Genomic DNA, 13,242 nt, shown 5'->3' on the forward strand with positions numbered 1-13,242 from the left:
TGTGGGCGGCGGGCGCTGGGCTGCGGGCGCCACGTGAAGGTAGTCCAATCGAGTAAGAGAATCTGATAAAGCTTAAGTTGAGCTGCTGGGGAGCCGCGCTGCTGGCGCGGCTCCTGTGCGCGCACCCCGGTTGCCGGTTTCTGCGAGTCGTGAGCAGCAAAACGGGCCGGCTGGCAGCAATCACGCGCGAACCACGCCAACTGCTGCTGCCAGAAAAGGAGGGCCTTCCTGCCGCATCGGGCAGCGTGCGGGAGATGATCCCGCAGGGCTGCGCGCACCGCTCATGCCCTCAATGCAATGCGTGGGCGCTCGATAACCGAGCAGGCTGCGCTGCGAAGCCCACAAGTCCGCCAGCGCGCGGGAGCGGCGCGGTGAGCACACGGTACTCGGTGGAGCGGGCGGCGGCGCGCTAGCAGTTTGGCAGCGCGCTGGCTGGCGGGGAAGGCTGCGCTGGTTGCGCTGCTAGAGCTGTCGTGGGCCGGCGCCAGGCAGGAAGCCCACCCAAGCCATCCGCTGGCCGAGTGTCAGGGCCGTTTGAGCTCGTCGGCGTCCCCACTTTTGCCGCTTGACCTGCCTGCGGATGGCGGTGGGAAGGGCGTCAAGGCGCGGTGGATGCGTGCCTGACTCGCCGGTGGCCAACGGGACTGGGTTTGCCGTCACGCCAGTGCAGCGCGAATTTGCCATGCGCTGGCCGCCAGGCCATGACTCGGCCGCGCTGCTGCCGGATCGCCGCCAGCCTTGCGCGCCGCCGCCGCCGCCGTCGCATTCGTCGTTGTCGTCGTCGTCGCCGCCGCGTTGGTGCCCGGCCACGATGCTGCGCAGGCCGACGGGCAGCGGGCGGCGGGCAGCGTGCACGCGTGCAGCGACGACGCCGGGGGCAGCCTCACCGGCTCCGCGTCGAGTGGGCGCACTTGCATGGAGCGCGAGCCCTGAGCGTCCGCCTGCAGGGTCCACAGGGATGGCGGCGCCTGAGGGCCGATCGACGGCGCTGCTGTCGCCCGCGAATTGCGAGGCGTGGGCGGAGCCACGGCGCAGCGCAGCTAGCGAATAACTCTAAGACGCCATTCCGCGAGACAGCCAGCCAGGCCGGCGCGGCTGGGGGGCTTGGTTGAAACGTGGGCGCAGGGTGCAGCGGGTGGAGACGGCCAGCAGAGGGGACATTATTGTAATGCAAAATGATGGATGTCATCTGTCTCAGCGTGGCAGTGACGTAAGGCCGCTTTCCTCAAGCATACGGCTGGCCGAACCGGCCGTGCTTGCCTCAGCGCGCGCCAGAGTCAGCCTGCGCGGAGGCGTGGACGTGAGACGCCTGCGGCCCAGGGCGGCGGGCCTGGCGTCATCGCGCAGCGGACAGCGCAGCACGCCCGGCAGAGCAGCCACCGAGCCACCACTTATCGCCGTTGGCCCAGCGCGCGCGCACGAGGGTGAGGTTATGACGAACATGGCGACGCAGGTGAGGGAGGGGCCCTCGAGCGCCCCCGGGGCCAGGCAAGGGCTCGCCGGCCAGCAGGCGTCACTGGGCGTGTGGAGTAGGGACGCTGCTCGGCGCTACTGCAGCTTGGAGGGCGTCGTCACCACCAGAGGGCTCGCTGCCACCCGCGCAACCACGGCTCGAGCAGCGCGCGCGCGAGGCTGCATGATTGGCCGCGGCCGCGCGACGCACACCGCCAGGCCCGCGAGCGCCAGGCACGTCTCCCAGCAGGAAATGAGGCATCCCGGGCAGCTCGCCGCCGTCCTGCGTTTCGCGCGGGCCCCATTGGCCGTCCCGCATTCCTCGCTCGGACGCGCCCCCTGCCGCCGCTGAGATTGAGATTAAAGCTGCTGCGCGGGCCACCAGCTCGTGACTGCTGCGGCGGCCGTGCCGCCAGGCGATCAAACGCGGCCGGGCAGGCCAAACCCACGCCATGCGCTGCGGGAGCATCAGGGGCACCAGGCTCCAACGGTGCCCGTCGGCATTGGGCAGAGGAGGGAGCAGAGCAAGAGGAATGCGAGCACCCACCGCGCTGCCTCGCCGCTGGGCCGGAGATTTAACAGGCGCGCCCGTGCGCTGCTAGAGGCGTAGCCGCACGCACTGTTTGCGGCCGCTGCTGTCTCTTTTCAGGAGGGCACAGATAGCGCTAGCCCGAAGCGTATCCCCGGCCTCACGCCCTATCCGCCGTTCGAGCAGCGCGGCCCACCGCGCACGCCGCCATTGGGCGCGTGAGCGCGCGGGGCAGCTGGCGGCCGGGGCGGCGCTGCGGTGCTAATTGCTGCTCTAGCGCGGCCTGAGTCGCGGGCTTTGTCTCCCCCACACTTCAGCGGGCAGGGATGTCGGGCGCGCAGCGCTTGGCCTGCCCGGCGCGCGTTGCAGGGACCCCGCAGGCGCCGACTGCGGTGGCTTCAAGCCATTTTTCTTGTCCGCTCGCTTGTGCGCGGTCCCTACGATGTCATCAGCGACGACGTAACAACAGCTCCCACGGCCATCGCACCGCTGCGCTGCCAAACTTATTATCTGCCAAACGGCCCGCCTCCCAGAGCCCCTCTGCTCCCCCGATCTGCACTCCTCCTGCCGCGCGCGAGCCCCCAAATCAAACCCAGCTCCCAAGCTGTTAAGTACTCGATCATCACTCGCCGCAACAGTCGCCCCCCCTTCGCATCATTGCTTCCTTTGTTACGCTCCTCCTCGCGCGCTGTCCGCCACGCATTCCCCACACTCAGGGCACACCTGAAACAGCCACCCTCTCGACGTCGTCATACCGCGAGCCCTGAGCTTACCCGTCGAAGCGGTTGGGTCCGTCCAGCGTGGCCCCAAGATCGGCACTCCGAACAGCATATCATTGCCCCCAACGGCAGTCTGCCCAAGCCGGGGTTCCTGCCCACCGTCGACACCTTCAAAAGCTCCGCTGATCCCGCGTATCGTCGTGCGAGGTGATCGTCTTCCTCCACGTTTCGCAAACCTTACTGGAGCTGTGTTTCACCCTGCTACACAGCACTCTTTTGCTCTCTCCCATTCCCTCCTGTCTCTCTGCGCCGCAATACATATCTGAGCACCCTTACTTCCTCGACCATGGCCATGGCAGTCGACAACCGGCAACAGCACCAGGTGAACGGCCTGGGCTTTGACACGATGCGCTTCCCCGGCCCTCAGTTCACCAACCCGTGGGTGTCTGGCCCGACGGCACCGCCGCAGCTCTATCCCACCACTCTCGGCTCCACGCCCGCCATGGCGACCACCACCGCCGCGCCTGTCCGGCCCACCACTGTCTCCCTGTCCTACTCCAGCGTCCCCGTCAGCGCACCCTCTCTCGGAGCAGGTACTAGTCTCTCAGCTGGAATGTACGAACCGCAAAACTCACTTGGCATGTCGCAAGATCTCATGAACACCTCAAGGCCGTACGGAGCGCCCTACGCCGCTTCCGCTGCCTCTCCCACTGCTCCCTCGTACGCGCCCACGTCGGCGCCCCAGTACTCGATGGACTACGCCAACAGGGCTGCCGCCCCCGCATACAGCTACCAGCAGGATCTCTCCCGCCGGCCCTCTCAGCCGTCAGTACCCTCCGACTACCACCGTCAACGCCAGAGCTCCCTGGCTGACTTTTCCAGCAGAATGAACGCAGAGCAGCAGCAGCGCAACAGCTTTAGCGACGCGCTTGACGCGAGCCGGGGTATGGTCGCCATGAGCCAGGACATCACTCCTAGGAATATCTACGGCAACCAGAACCCGCGCACTTCGACCGACTCGTATGGCTTCCCCGCCACCCACTCTGCCCACTCCTCCATCTCATCCGCCAGCACCTATCCCTCGTACTACAACGGCTCCGTCAGCTCCGTTGCCGACTCCTCCGTCACCGACTACAGCTCTGCGTCCGAGTCCGTCGGCGACATGTCCTCGAGGACCCTTCCCAGACCCTCCGCACTCGTCGGCACCAACCTGCCCCCGGCGCCGCAGTCGATGATGGGTCAATTCAGCTCCAAGGTGTCGTCGAGTTCGCAGAAGAAGCACAAGTGCAAAGTTTGCGATAAGCGATTCACGCGCCCAAGCTCCCTGCAGACCCACATGTACAGTCACACGGGCGAGAAGCGTGAGTCATGCCCGGAATTCCTCTCGTTTTAATTTACTTGCGACTGACGTGTATTGTAGCATTCGCTTGCGAGGTTGAGGGCTGCGGCCGCCACTTCTCCGTCGTCTCGAACCTGAGGAGACACAGGAAGGTCCACAAGGGCGAGCGCGACCAGCCGTCTCCCGAGGAGAACTGATTCCCCTCCACATTTGCGCGCGCCTTTTAGGATGATCGGGTTTTCGCGACACGGCGTTCAGTCGAGCACCAAGCTCTCCACCGGGCTGTCTGATACCTTTTTTCTTCTTCTCCAAAAGTCACTGCGGTTGTGTCTTTTCCTCTCGAGATATCCCGCTTCCGCGTTTTTCTTGTGCGGCTTTCTCCATTTTCATCTATTTCTCTACATCCAGGAGAGACACCGTTCATCTTCTAGACGGTCGCTACTTTTTATACCCCATGGTGTATGGTTTCACATTTCCTGTGGTTCTTTTTTTCCATTGCCTTGACTCTACGGCAATTCTCACGTGTACGAGGACCCGGGAGCATAGGAAAGCAGGCCGGCGTTATCTGTTGGGATTGTAGAAAGGCGTTCACATGATTGTTTCACTGCAGCGGCCATTTCCTCTGGGCTTTCCACATACACACGCGGGGGTTTCCTTATTTCACCACTGTATTAATATTGCCGTCGGCTCGCTTGCTGTTGGTTTTCCTTTGTCTCTTTCTACCGGCGATGGACTTGCACGCCTTGTTCTCACACGGCGGTCGCTCGCTTTCATGTCAGCCTGGACGCTGCTGGAGCCGTACATTAGGATGGATCTCTCTCAGGGTTATGGTGCGCGTCCCTTGTACGATATAGGAAAGCACCGGTTGGCATACGGAACCGGATGGGCTGGGTGGTGTTTGTATGGACGGGCTACTGGGAGGATACTAGTTACAGCTACTGGGGCGTAAGCATGGAGCTGTGGCGTGGCGATAGAGTGCCCGCCGCCTGTAGGCTCACGACGCTCGCTCAACGAATAATACCGAAGGATACTCTTGAACCCCTTCTTCTCTCACCATGGTCCGTCTGCGCTAGCCAGTCGTTTCGGGCTTAATCTGACAATTTCCCTACTTGCCTTCAGGCGTCCAGCGCGAATGCACCCCTTCCCCCCTCGCCTCGTCGGCGCCGCTCGCCTGCCAGCCGCGGGCGCCGGTGCGCTCTCCGATCCCCTCCGGCCACAGCAGCCAGACATGCGCGGAGCGGGCGCGGCGCCGCTGAAGCGCAAAGACATCAACGGCTGGCGCCACGATGGCGCCCCGGCGTCAATCGACTAATCAATCATCACAATCACTTGCATTTGCGACCAAGCGCGGCGGACAAGCACGTCAACTCCACTTTCTTCTGACCGGTTTCTGGGTGCCTGACGGGCTTGCACTTGCTCTTTCGAGCAACTCCTCCTAAGTTGTCCCCTAACATCGGACCCTCCTTGCTCGTCGACTAGCTCAGCCTCTTGCTCTCTGCCCCTCCCTCACCGTAGCCGAAGTGTTTCAACTGCAGAGGGCCTTGCAACTGGCGGGCCGGCTGAGCTGCATCGTCCGCGACGGGGAGGAGTCGCGCAACGGGCGGCCCACCTGCGTGCTGGCTGCTGCGTGCGCTCCTACCATTGCTCCCGGCCAGCTGGGAATCTTGGCCACCCTGTGCCTTCCGCTCCGTGCCTATCAGGTACCGTCACCGCACACACACCAGCACAGCCCCCCCGGCCGCCCGCCGTTCCGCTCGCAATTCCCTCCCGCCGCTGCCCGCGCGCGCATTACCCACACTAACATCGACCGGAATATACGAACTCTTCATTGCAACACGAGGTTTCAACTCTACGTCCACCGCAGTCTCGGGATCCCGTATGCGCCGGCCGGCTCAAGTTTCATCCACATTGCCAGCCGCGTGCCGGCTTGGACCAAACACGAAGAGATCAAGCAGCCAACCCACGATTCGCGGGAAGACGAGCAGAGGCACCATTCGTCATAATCGCTCAATCGCTCCGTCTTCACGAAAATAATCAGGGAAATTGCATGAGCCTTGACGGCCGTCATCATCCAACCGGCCCTTTTTTTTTTTTGACTGCTGCTGGAAATATTCGCCTCTCGGAAGCCGTCGACGCCTGCAACTAGCCGCCCTCTTTTTTTTTTTTTTCTTTCTCGCCGTTGCGAAGGGACGTTCGAGGCAAGGTGACACAGGACTTGGACATTTTCCCTTTGCCTTCAGCGTCCATGCGCAATGGCGTCGGCGGCGTAGCTTGGCACAGCTCGGCTGGCGTAAGCGCATCTGCGGGCGGAGCTAGGGCATCCCTCCCACCCTCTTCACTCTTCCTTCCATGAACCCAAACCCTTCACCACTCACGTCCAATAACCAAGCAGGTACAAGACGGAGTGAACTAAACACAACCGCTTACCAACATGACAGCAAACGCTCAAAGCGAACCGGATACTTTGGTCCACGGTTGCCCGCCACGTCCTACCATGCGTCCTGCACCCAGCCACCCATTCGTCATACCTGACCGTCAGCCAACCGGCAAGACACCGCGCAGAGGACCCTGAATATCAGCCGTTCGCCGCTAGACAGATGGGCGGCGCTGGTCGCTTGCTTAGCCTTCCAGGTTTCTTCTTGCTTTGCTTTTCCCGTGAAAAACTGCCCGGCCGCTGGCTCTGCTGCCCGCCGCTTCCGTCATCAGGTTGTCGTCCCATCCCGCTGCTGCTGACGTCTTCGTTCTGTTCTGCGCGCCCAAACATGGCTTCTCCCCGTGACGCGCTTCCTTATGTCGGAGGGCTGCAGACGACCTACATGGTGCTAGTCAGCTAGCCTGGGTAGCTAAAAAGGTTGCAAGGATGAGCACATGCAAGCACCTGTTGCTGCTGCTGCAAGTGCGGGCGGCTGTTGGTGGCACGTGCGCCTTCTGGGGATTTTTTGATTCGAGGCTGCTGCTACTGTTGCTTTTTGCCTCCATCTGCTAGCGCGCCTACTCTGCCTCTAACACCCCCTGCTTCTTGCGCGGCTCAAGCATGACGGGAGGCCGACGTGTCCACTGCCTCATTTGATCAGAGTGTGTAGTGCGTGACTACTGCTCTTGCATACTGCCCGCAGGGATGGCTGCGTTAGCGTGCAACCGTGAAGGGTGTGTGACTTTGGGCTTTTGCCGGAGCCTCGGGAAGAGGCGCGAGAGATGCGGAATTCTGGTGCCGCGATGCGAAAAGCGCATGGTCTTGCTGCAGCAGAAAAGCAGGTGCAAGAGGGGTGCACACCGCCGCTGCACGCTGGCGTACGTTATGCAGCGGGAAGGAGGGGCGGGGAAGGGATACTCAGTCGGGGAGGTGAGTTTGTTGGTGCTTGGGTGAAGCTTCTGCAAACAAGGGCAGGGGGCGGGGATGGGGGGAAAGGGTCAGCAGGTCTGTTTTAGCACCGTATCGCAGGCCAGCGGCCAATCAGCGGCAGGAAATGCCGTGACTTTAGGCAAAATCAGGACCGACGAAGAATGCGCTCTCCAGGGGGTGGGCTCCGCTGCAGCTATTCCCGTCGTCGGGTCAGATGGCGGTAGGGGGGAGCGCGGCGTTGGGTTTGATGGTGGCGGACGCGCTGGTTGGGAGATGGCTCTTGGCAGCGCGCGGGGCCGGGGATTGATGATGGGCTGCTGCTGCATGAAGCAGGGTTCGTGTAACCTCCATGAGATTGATCACTTTTCCCCCGTCCACTCAGTTTTCACGCCTCTTTTCTTTTACTGTTGTTTCCGCTCCCGCGGCGCCGCACTACTGTCAAGGTCCCGCTCGTTATGTGGCTCCTCTTCGCACTTCGGCCTCTTTGTCGGCTTAACCCCTCAGCCTGGATTTTTTTCGTGCAAGCCATCCGATTGGGTTTTTATTTTTGCTTTCCTACCATCTCGCCTCTCTGAACGCCGGCGCGCGGAGCGGGCTGGCGGGATGGGTGCGGCGCCTTTCTTTTCGTAGCCCCCGGGCCGGCAATGGGGTTACATCGGGCGTTCGCTCGGAGGGTTAGAGAGAGCGTGTTGCTTCCGCTGTGCTGTTTGGGGCGGGCGGGCTGGCGGGATGGCGGGCTTGCTGGACGCTAAACTGGGCACAGTTTAGCCTTTGGCTTTTTGGCGGCCGCCAGCCCTGTCATTGTCATGGGCAGCGTCGGCTGGCGTTCTCCCTTCGACTTCCCGGTCAGCGCCGCGGCGGCGACGACGACGGCGGCGGCGCTGACTTGTGGTGGCTTGGTTGGCCAGCGGGCTGCCCGGGATTGGTGCGCACCATGCGGTACGTACACAGGACTTTTTTGGAGGAAGGTTGAGCGGTTGAGGCTAACGCTGCTAGCGTCGCTGTGCCAGAAAGAAGACAGCCTCCACATAATGCAAGTGACCTTTTCTTGGGGCCCTAGCACCAGACAGCGAAGCCGGCAGCCTTCGGGACTGTTGTCGGTGCATCTCTGGGGCTTGCCAATGGCCCCTCCCCGCCCTCCACTCGTTGTTGGTTGGCTGCCATTCAGGCGAGACATGCGCATTTTACAAATCGTGTATTAGTCGTTGCGGTGGCGATGCTTACGCGCAAGCAGCCCCAGTGCCTGAAACACGAACTCTGAAGCGCCCTGTCCGGACGAGGCATTTTGCGCGCGCTTCTGTCGCTGTCGGGAGGCGCGCTACGGGATGAAAGTAGTGAAGTCGACCACCGCACGTGCTCCACCACCACTTTCCTTTGCCACGCCTCCACTCGCCCATTGCTCGGACCGAGGACACTACGGCTCAGAGGAAGAGGGGAGACGTTACCTAGCTCAGCAAATGTCCCCCCCCCCCCATCCGTGATGAAGGCACCAGTCCGGCAGTTTCACGGTGCACCGCCGGAATGGTCGAACGGCTGCGGATAACACTGGAGAATAGGCTTTTTTTTTTTCCGCGACACTCCTCCGGCTGTCGTTGGGGCTCCCGCGAACCCGCCATTCTGGTTGGGTGTACGGACCAGGAACCAGCTATGGGCAGAAGTCATCGCTCGCGCCTCTGGTGATGCTTCCCCGTGCTTTTCCCAATCCTCCCCTGGAGTCCCCCGCTGGAATCATGAGATGGTGGTGTGCTTGCCATCGCTGTGGTGCCATGCTGTGCCGTGGGGATGGGGCCCGCGCTCGGGGCAACCAACAAGCTGTGCAATTTGCCAGTTTACTTTTGCCTCATTTGCCCACAATCGAAAAAAAAGTAGCTGGGGGCAGCAGGGATGCTGACTGGGGCACGAAAGCACCTCTTTTCACGTGGATGGCCGTCCCCTTTGGAGAAGAGGGGACGCTTTGGCCGCCGTTGGACGCCAGCGGGTCGTGCAGAATCAGGACTCCCCTGCGGCTGAGCTTCCTTCGTTTTGGATCTTTTGGCCTGGCGCTTGTCCTTCCCGAGCTGCCGCATCCCACCTCGCGCCCATTCCTTCGACAGCAAGGATTTGCAGCTTGCCTTTTAGCCATCATGCGGCCTTCACTCGGGGAGAAGGACCCCAGACAGCCGCCGCACCGGCGCGCCGTCGCGCATCCGAAAGCGCGTCGGACACGGAGGCGAGCTATTGTGTGATTGAGGCTCCCCAGATGGATCTGCGCCTTTTGTTCATGCTCGTGCTGCTTGGCGGCCCAGATGGCCAAAGTGCCCTGCCCCATTTGCCTTCAGGGCAGCGTAGACATGGATTAGGGGTGTTGAAAACGCGCAGCTCTGGTCCCAGCAGAGCCACGAGGTGATCGCCAGGTACGACCGATATGAAAGGCGGGTCACTTGCTCGATTGGTGCGGACAAGGATGGTGCAAAGGGAAATGGCCTTTGCAGCGGCCAAAAAACTTGGCTCTTGCGAAGCTGTGTGGGCTCTCGTCCGCCCATCCCGGTCCATCCGCCGTGCGGAAGGGTAGACAAAGGGTGGGTGTGTGGGCGTGTGCGTGCGTGCGGCTTCTCTCGGAGAAGACGTGCTAGATTGGAAAGGATCATCACCGCTCGTGCTGACTGCTGCTGCTGGCTGCCACCAGCCCTCAGGGTCCCAGCCACCCCGGCGAAATGAGTCGAGCCTATCTCGCGTTGTGGACAGACCAGGTACACGGGATCATGTGGTGACCCACTCGTTGCTGTGCTTCTACATCATTGTGGCTCCCCTGATGAGTGAACCATCACGGCCTCGCGCACGCTGCGCCCAGAGCAGCTTTCTCGCATCCACAACGCTGGCATCGTGGCCCCTTTCATGTTGTCATTGCATGTCTATCTGGAGTCGTGAGCCGGGTTTGACAACGCAATTACCTTTCGGCTGGCTCGGGTCGTGGACCCTCGGGACGTCACTCCATTCTTTCACATGTCATGTCGCTTCCGTTCCTCAGGACTCCAGGCAATGCGATGTATGATATCATTATGGTCCGAGTCCTCACGAATCATCTTCGATTCGCAGGCACGATCTTTTGATTCTCTGCCTCTTCCGGGGTATCGTACTCGCAGATGATGGTCTCAGTTGTCCTCCCAAACGCCGCGTTTGCCATGTCCGAAACGCCAACCCATATTGTACAGTCGTGTCGAGGGCCTAATCCCTCCCGTACGTGATCTTTCCTCTCTTGTTTGGCTTCCCATCGGTGTCCTCGTCATCCTTGGCCGATGGGCGCTTCTTGTTGGTCGCTTTGCTCGTAGTGCTACCGGGAGTCGGATGGTTGCTGGCACCGGGGAAAGACGACGCTGGCGTGGGAGCATGCGAGGGCGTTGTTTGCGCGGATGTCGGACCGGGCGAGTCCTGACAAGCAGCCGTGTTAGTCATTGCGGTCCTTCTCGCTTGCATCAGCACAACACCTCGTGCAAAAGACTAGCATCAGATAGCCGCGGGAGAATGGTGGGGCAATGGACTAAAAGACAGCGTACATTCATGAGAAAGCTCTGTGAGCTTCGACTGAATATGCGGTCTTGCTCGTTGATGGCAGCCTTCCGGCGCGCGGCACTACCAGCGCCAGCACCGCCAGACGTAGAGGCGGTCGATCCCTTGATGTAATTGTCAAAGCCTTTTACTATGTTGCCAGCACTCGTCTCCTCGAGGTAGCTCGTCTCGGCACGGTATATATTCTCTTCGATGGTGTTCTGCGCCAACCGTCAGCCAACGCGCGCTTCCATATGCCACGGAGGCGTGTTGAGTTACAAGTGTAGCATCGAGGACGCGCTTCTTCGCCAGGGCTTCGCGCAGGTCGCGTCGTAGCTTCTCATAATAAGGCATGCCGCGCGTGGCCTCAGAGTTCGCATTGGGCTGCGCATCGGCAGGCGGCGCGTTTTCCGTCATGTTGCGCGGCGGCAAATAACAATCGATAGGGGCCGGGCAGATTACGGTGGTGGTGCAGGGCGACAGCGCCGCAAACTGGAAGCTTGCAATAGCTTGACGTTGGGGTTGAAGGTGCGTCGCGAAGCTGCAGGCGACGCGGCGAAGGCGGTGAGGCACTAGCGCGCGCTTGCCCCGCGGATCAGCCAGCGCGGCGGAAGCAGCCGTGAACGTTCAACCTTACGACAAGAAAGCTCGACACGCGCCCATTGTCCGCAGCATCACCACGCCACTCGCCTGACACCACTCCGCGCGCCTGCTCGCACCAGCGCTGCCCGAGCCTCTGCCCATCATGCCCATGGACGCCAAGGAGGTCGAGTCCCACGGCCGCGCCATCACCAAGGCCCAGGCCGCGGGCGAGCCCGGCTCGTCGCTCATCAAGCTTCTCGATGATCTGCGCACCGGTGTCCAGGCCACCGAGGACCTGCTGCGCTCCACAAAGATTGGCATCATCGTCAACAAGCTCAAGACCAGCAAGGACCCCAACGTCGCCAAGAAGGCCAGCGAGCTCGTCTCCAAGTGGCGCGCCGACGTGAAGAAAGCTGGCGCCGATCGCTCCTCCACTCCAAAGCAGCAGAACGGAACGCAATCGCCCGCCTCCCAGGCTGCAGCCTCGCCTGCTCCGGTTGCGAAGCCCAAGCCGAAGCACAATGTCCCGCTCGACAAGCGCAGCGTCGACACCGATGGCGTGGATTGGAGGCTTACCGGCAACGCTACCCGCGACAACTGCCTGAAGATGATGTACAACGCGTTGGCATTGAACGTCGAGGATGGTATGTCCCACTACCATACTTGTATGGCTGTGGGATAAAATTCACTAACCGATGCATGCAGCCCCCAAGTCCGTTCTGACCGTGGCCCGGGACGTCGAACTCGCCGCGTATAACAAGTATCAACCGGAAACCTCGGCCGCCTATAAGGAACGGATGCGCTCGCTGTTCCAGAACCTCAAGAACAAGTCTAATCCCGGGCTACGCAAGCGGGTGCTATCCGGCGAGATCCCCCCGGCCAAGTTTGTCGTCATGTCAAGCGAGGAACTTATGTCTGCCGAGCGTCGCGCTGAGGCAGAGCGTCTGGAAAAGGAAAACATGAACAAGGCAATGGTCGCCCAGGCAGAGAGAAGCATCAGTACCAGTTTGACGTGCGGCAAGTGCGGCCAGAAGAAGGTCAGCTACAGCCAAGCCCAAACCCGCTCTGCTGATGAACCTATGACAACGTTCTGCGAGTGCACGGTTTGCGGTAACCGCTGGAAGTTCTCCTGAGATGGACCAAGACCTGGATGGACGCCGCCCCATCATCTTTGTTTTTCATACCGCGGCCGTCTGCGGATCAATTTATATGTACGATACTTCCGGAGATACCACATGCCGGGGTCCCTTCTTGAAGCATAGGGCAGCGAATGGTGGATGCGGAGTTCAGTAGAAGATGGAGTTTCGGGGGATTAGCGTTCGGCGAGGTTTCGCGGCAATCAATCCTGCGGGAAACGATTTGTGCTTTTGGCACTGCCATTGTTGGGGCGCTTAAACCGCCACGCCTGCCCTTTCTATTCGATCTTACGAACTACTTAGACAATAAGCAAGCAATTTCGGCAGACTTCAAACTGCAGCCACATAGGCTGCAGAGAAGTTGGTCTTGAATTGGAAAAAATTGAGAAATAAAGTAGCAGTTCCATCTTGCCTGTGGGTCTCTGTTGAGCTGCGCGTTTTTTTTAGCGCACGTACAGTCCAAATGACTGATCCAGTGGCGTAGAAAATATGGTTCAAGTCCGTAAGCACGCGAATTTTCACTGTACCATTCTTAACTAGTTGTTCGTACTTGAACGCGGCCGTACTGTCCAGCAGCCTCTAAGCAGAACATCTGAAGATTGACATGTAGCTGTTAT

General features: G+C 60.9%; 3 protein-coding genes across 3 annotated transcripts; 2 read left to right on the forward strand and 1 right to left on the reverse strand.

Moving 5' to 3' along the window:
• Positions 1-3,046: 3,046 nt before the first annotated feature.
• On the forward strand, positions 3,047-4,236 carry LTHEOB_10725 (C2H2 conidiation transcription factor; the record flags this gene model as incomplete). Its single annotated transcript, XM_035507402.1, has 2 exons — positions 3,047-4,061; positions 4,121-4,236. The coding sequence occupies 2 exons, from the start codon at positions 3,047-3,049 to the stop codon at positions 4,234-4,236; spliced, it is 1,131 nt and encodes a 376-aa protein (XP_035367080.1).
• A 6,350-nt stretch (positions 4,237-10,586) lies between these two features.
• On the reverse strand, positions 10,587-11,324 carry LTHEOB_10726 (4-domain-containing protein; the record flags this gene model as incomplete). Its single annotated transcript, XM_035507403.1, has 3 exons — positions 10,587-10,790; positions 10,916-11,128; positions 11,187-11,324. The coding sequence occupies 3 exons, from the start codon at positions 11,322-11,324 to the stop codon at positions 10,587-10,589; spliced, it is 555 nt and encodes a 184-aa protein (XP_035367081.1).
• A 328-nt stretch (positions 11,325-11,652) lies between these two features.
• LTHEOB_10727 (Transcription elongation factor s-ii) lies at positions 11,653-12,622 on the forward strand (the record flags this gene model as incomplete). The annotated part of the gene is made up of 2 exons (XM_035507404.1): positions 11,653-12,133; positions 12,195-12,622. 2 exons carry the CDS (start codon positions 11,653-11,655, stop codon positions 12,620-12,622), a joined length of 909 nt encoding a protein of 302 aa, XP_035367082.1.
• Between the last annotated feature and the right edge of the window lie 620 nt (positions 12,623-13,242).

The sequence above is a fragment of the Lasiodiplodia theobromae genome (assembly GCF_012971845.1).
Source record: "Lasiodiplodia theobromae strain AM2As chromosome Unknown scaffold_41, whole genome shotgun sequence".
NCBI lineage: Eukaryota > Fungi > Ascomycota > Dothideomycetes > Botryosphaeriales > Botryosphaeriaceae > Lasiodiplodia > Lasiodiplodia theobromae.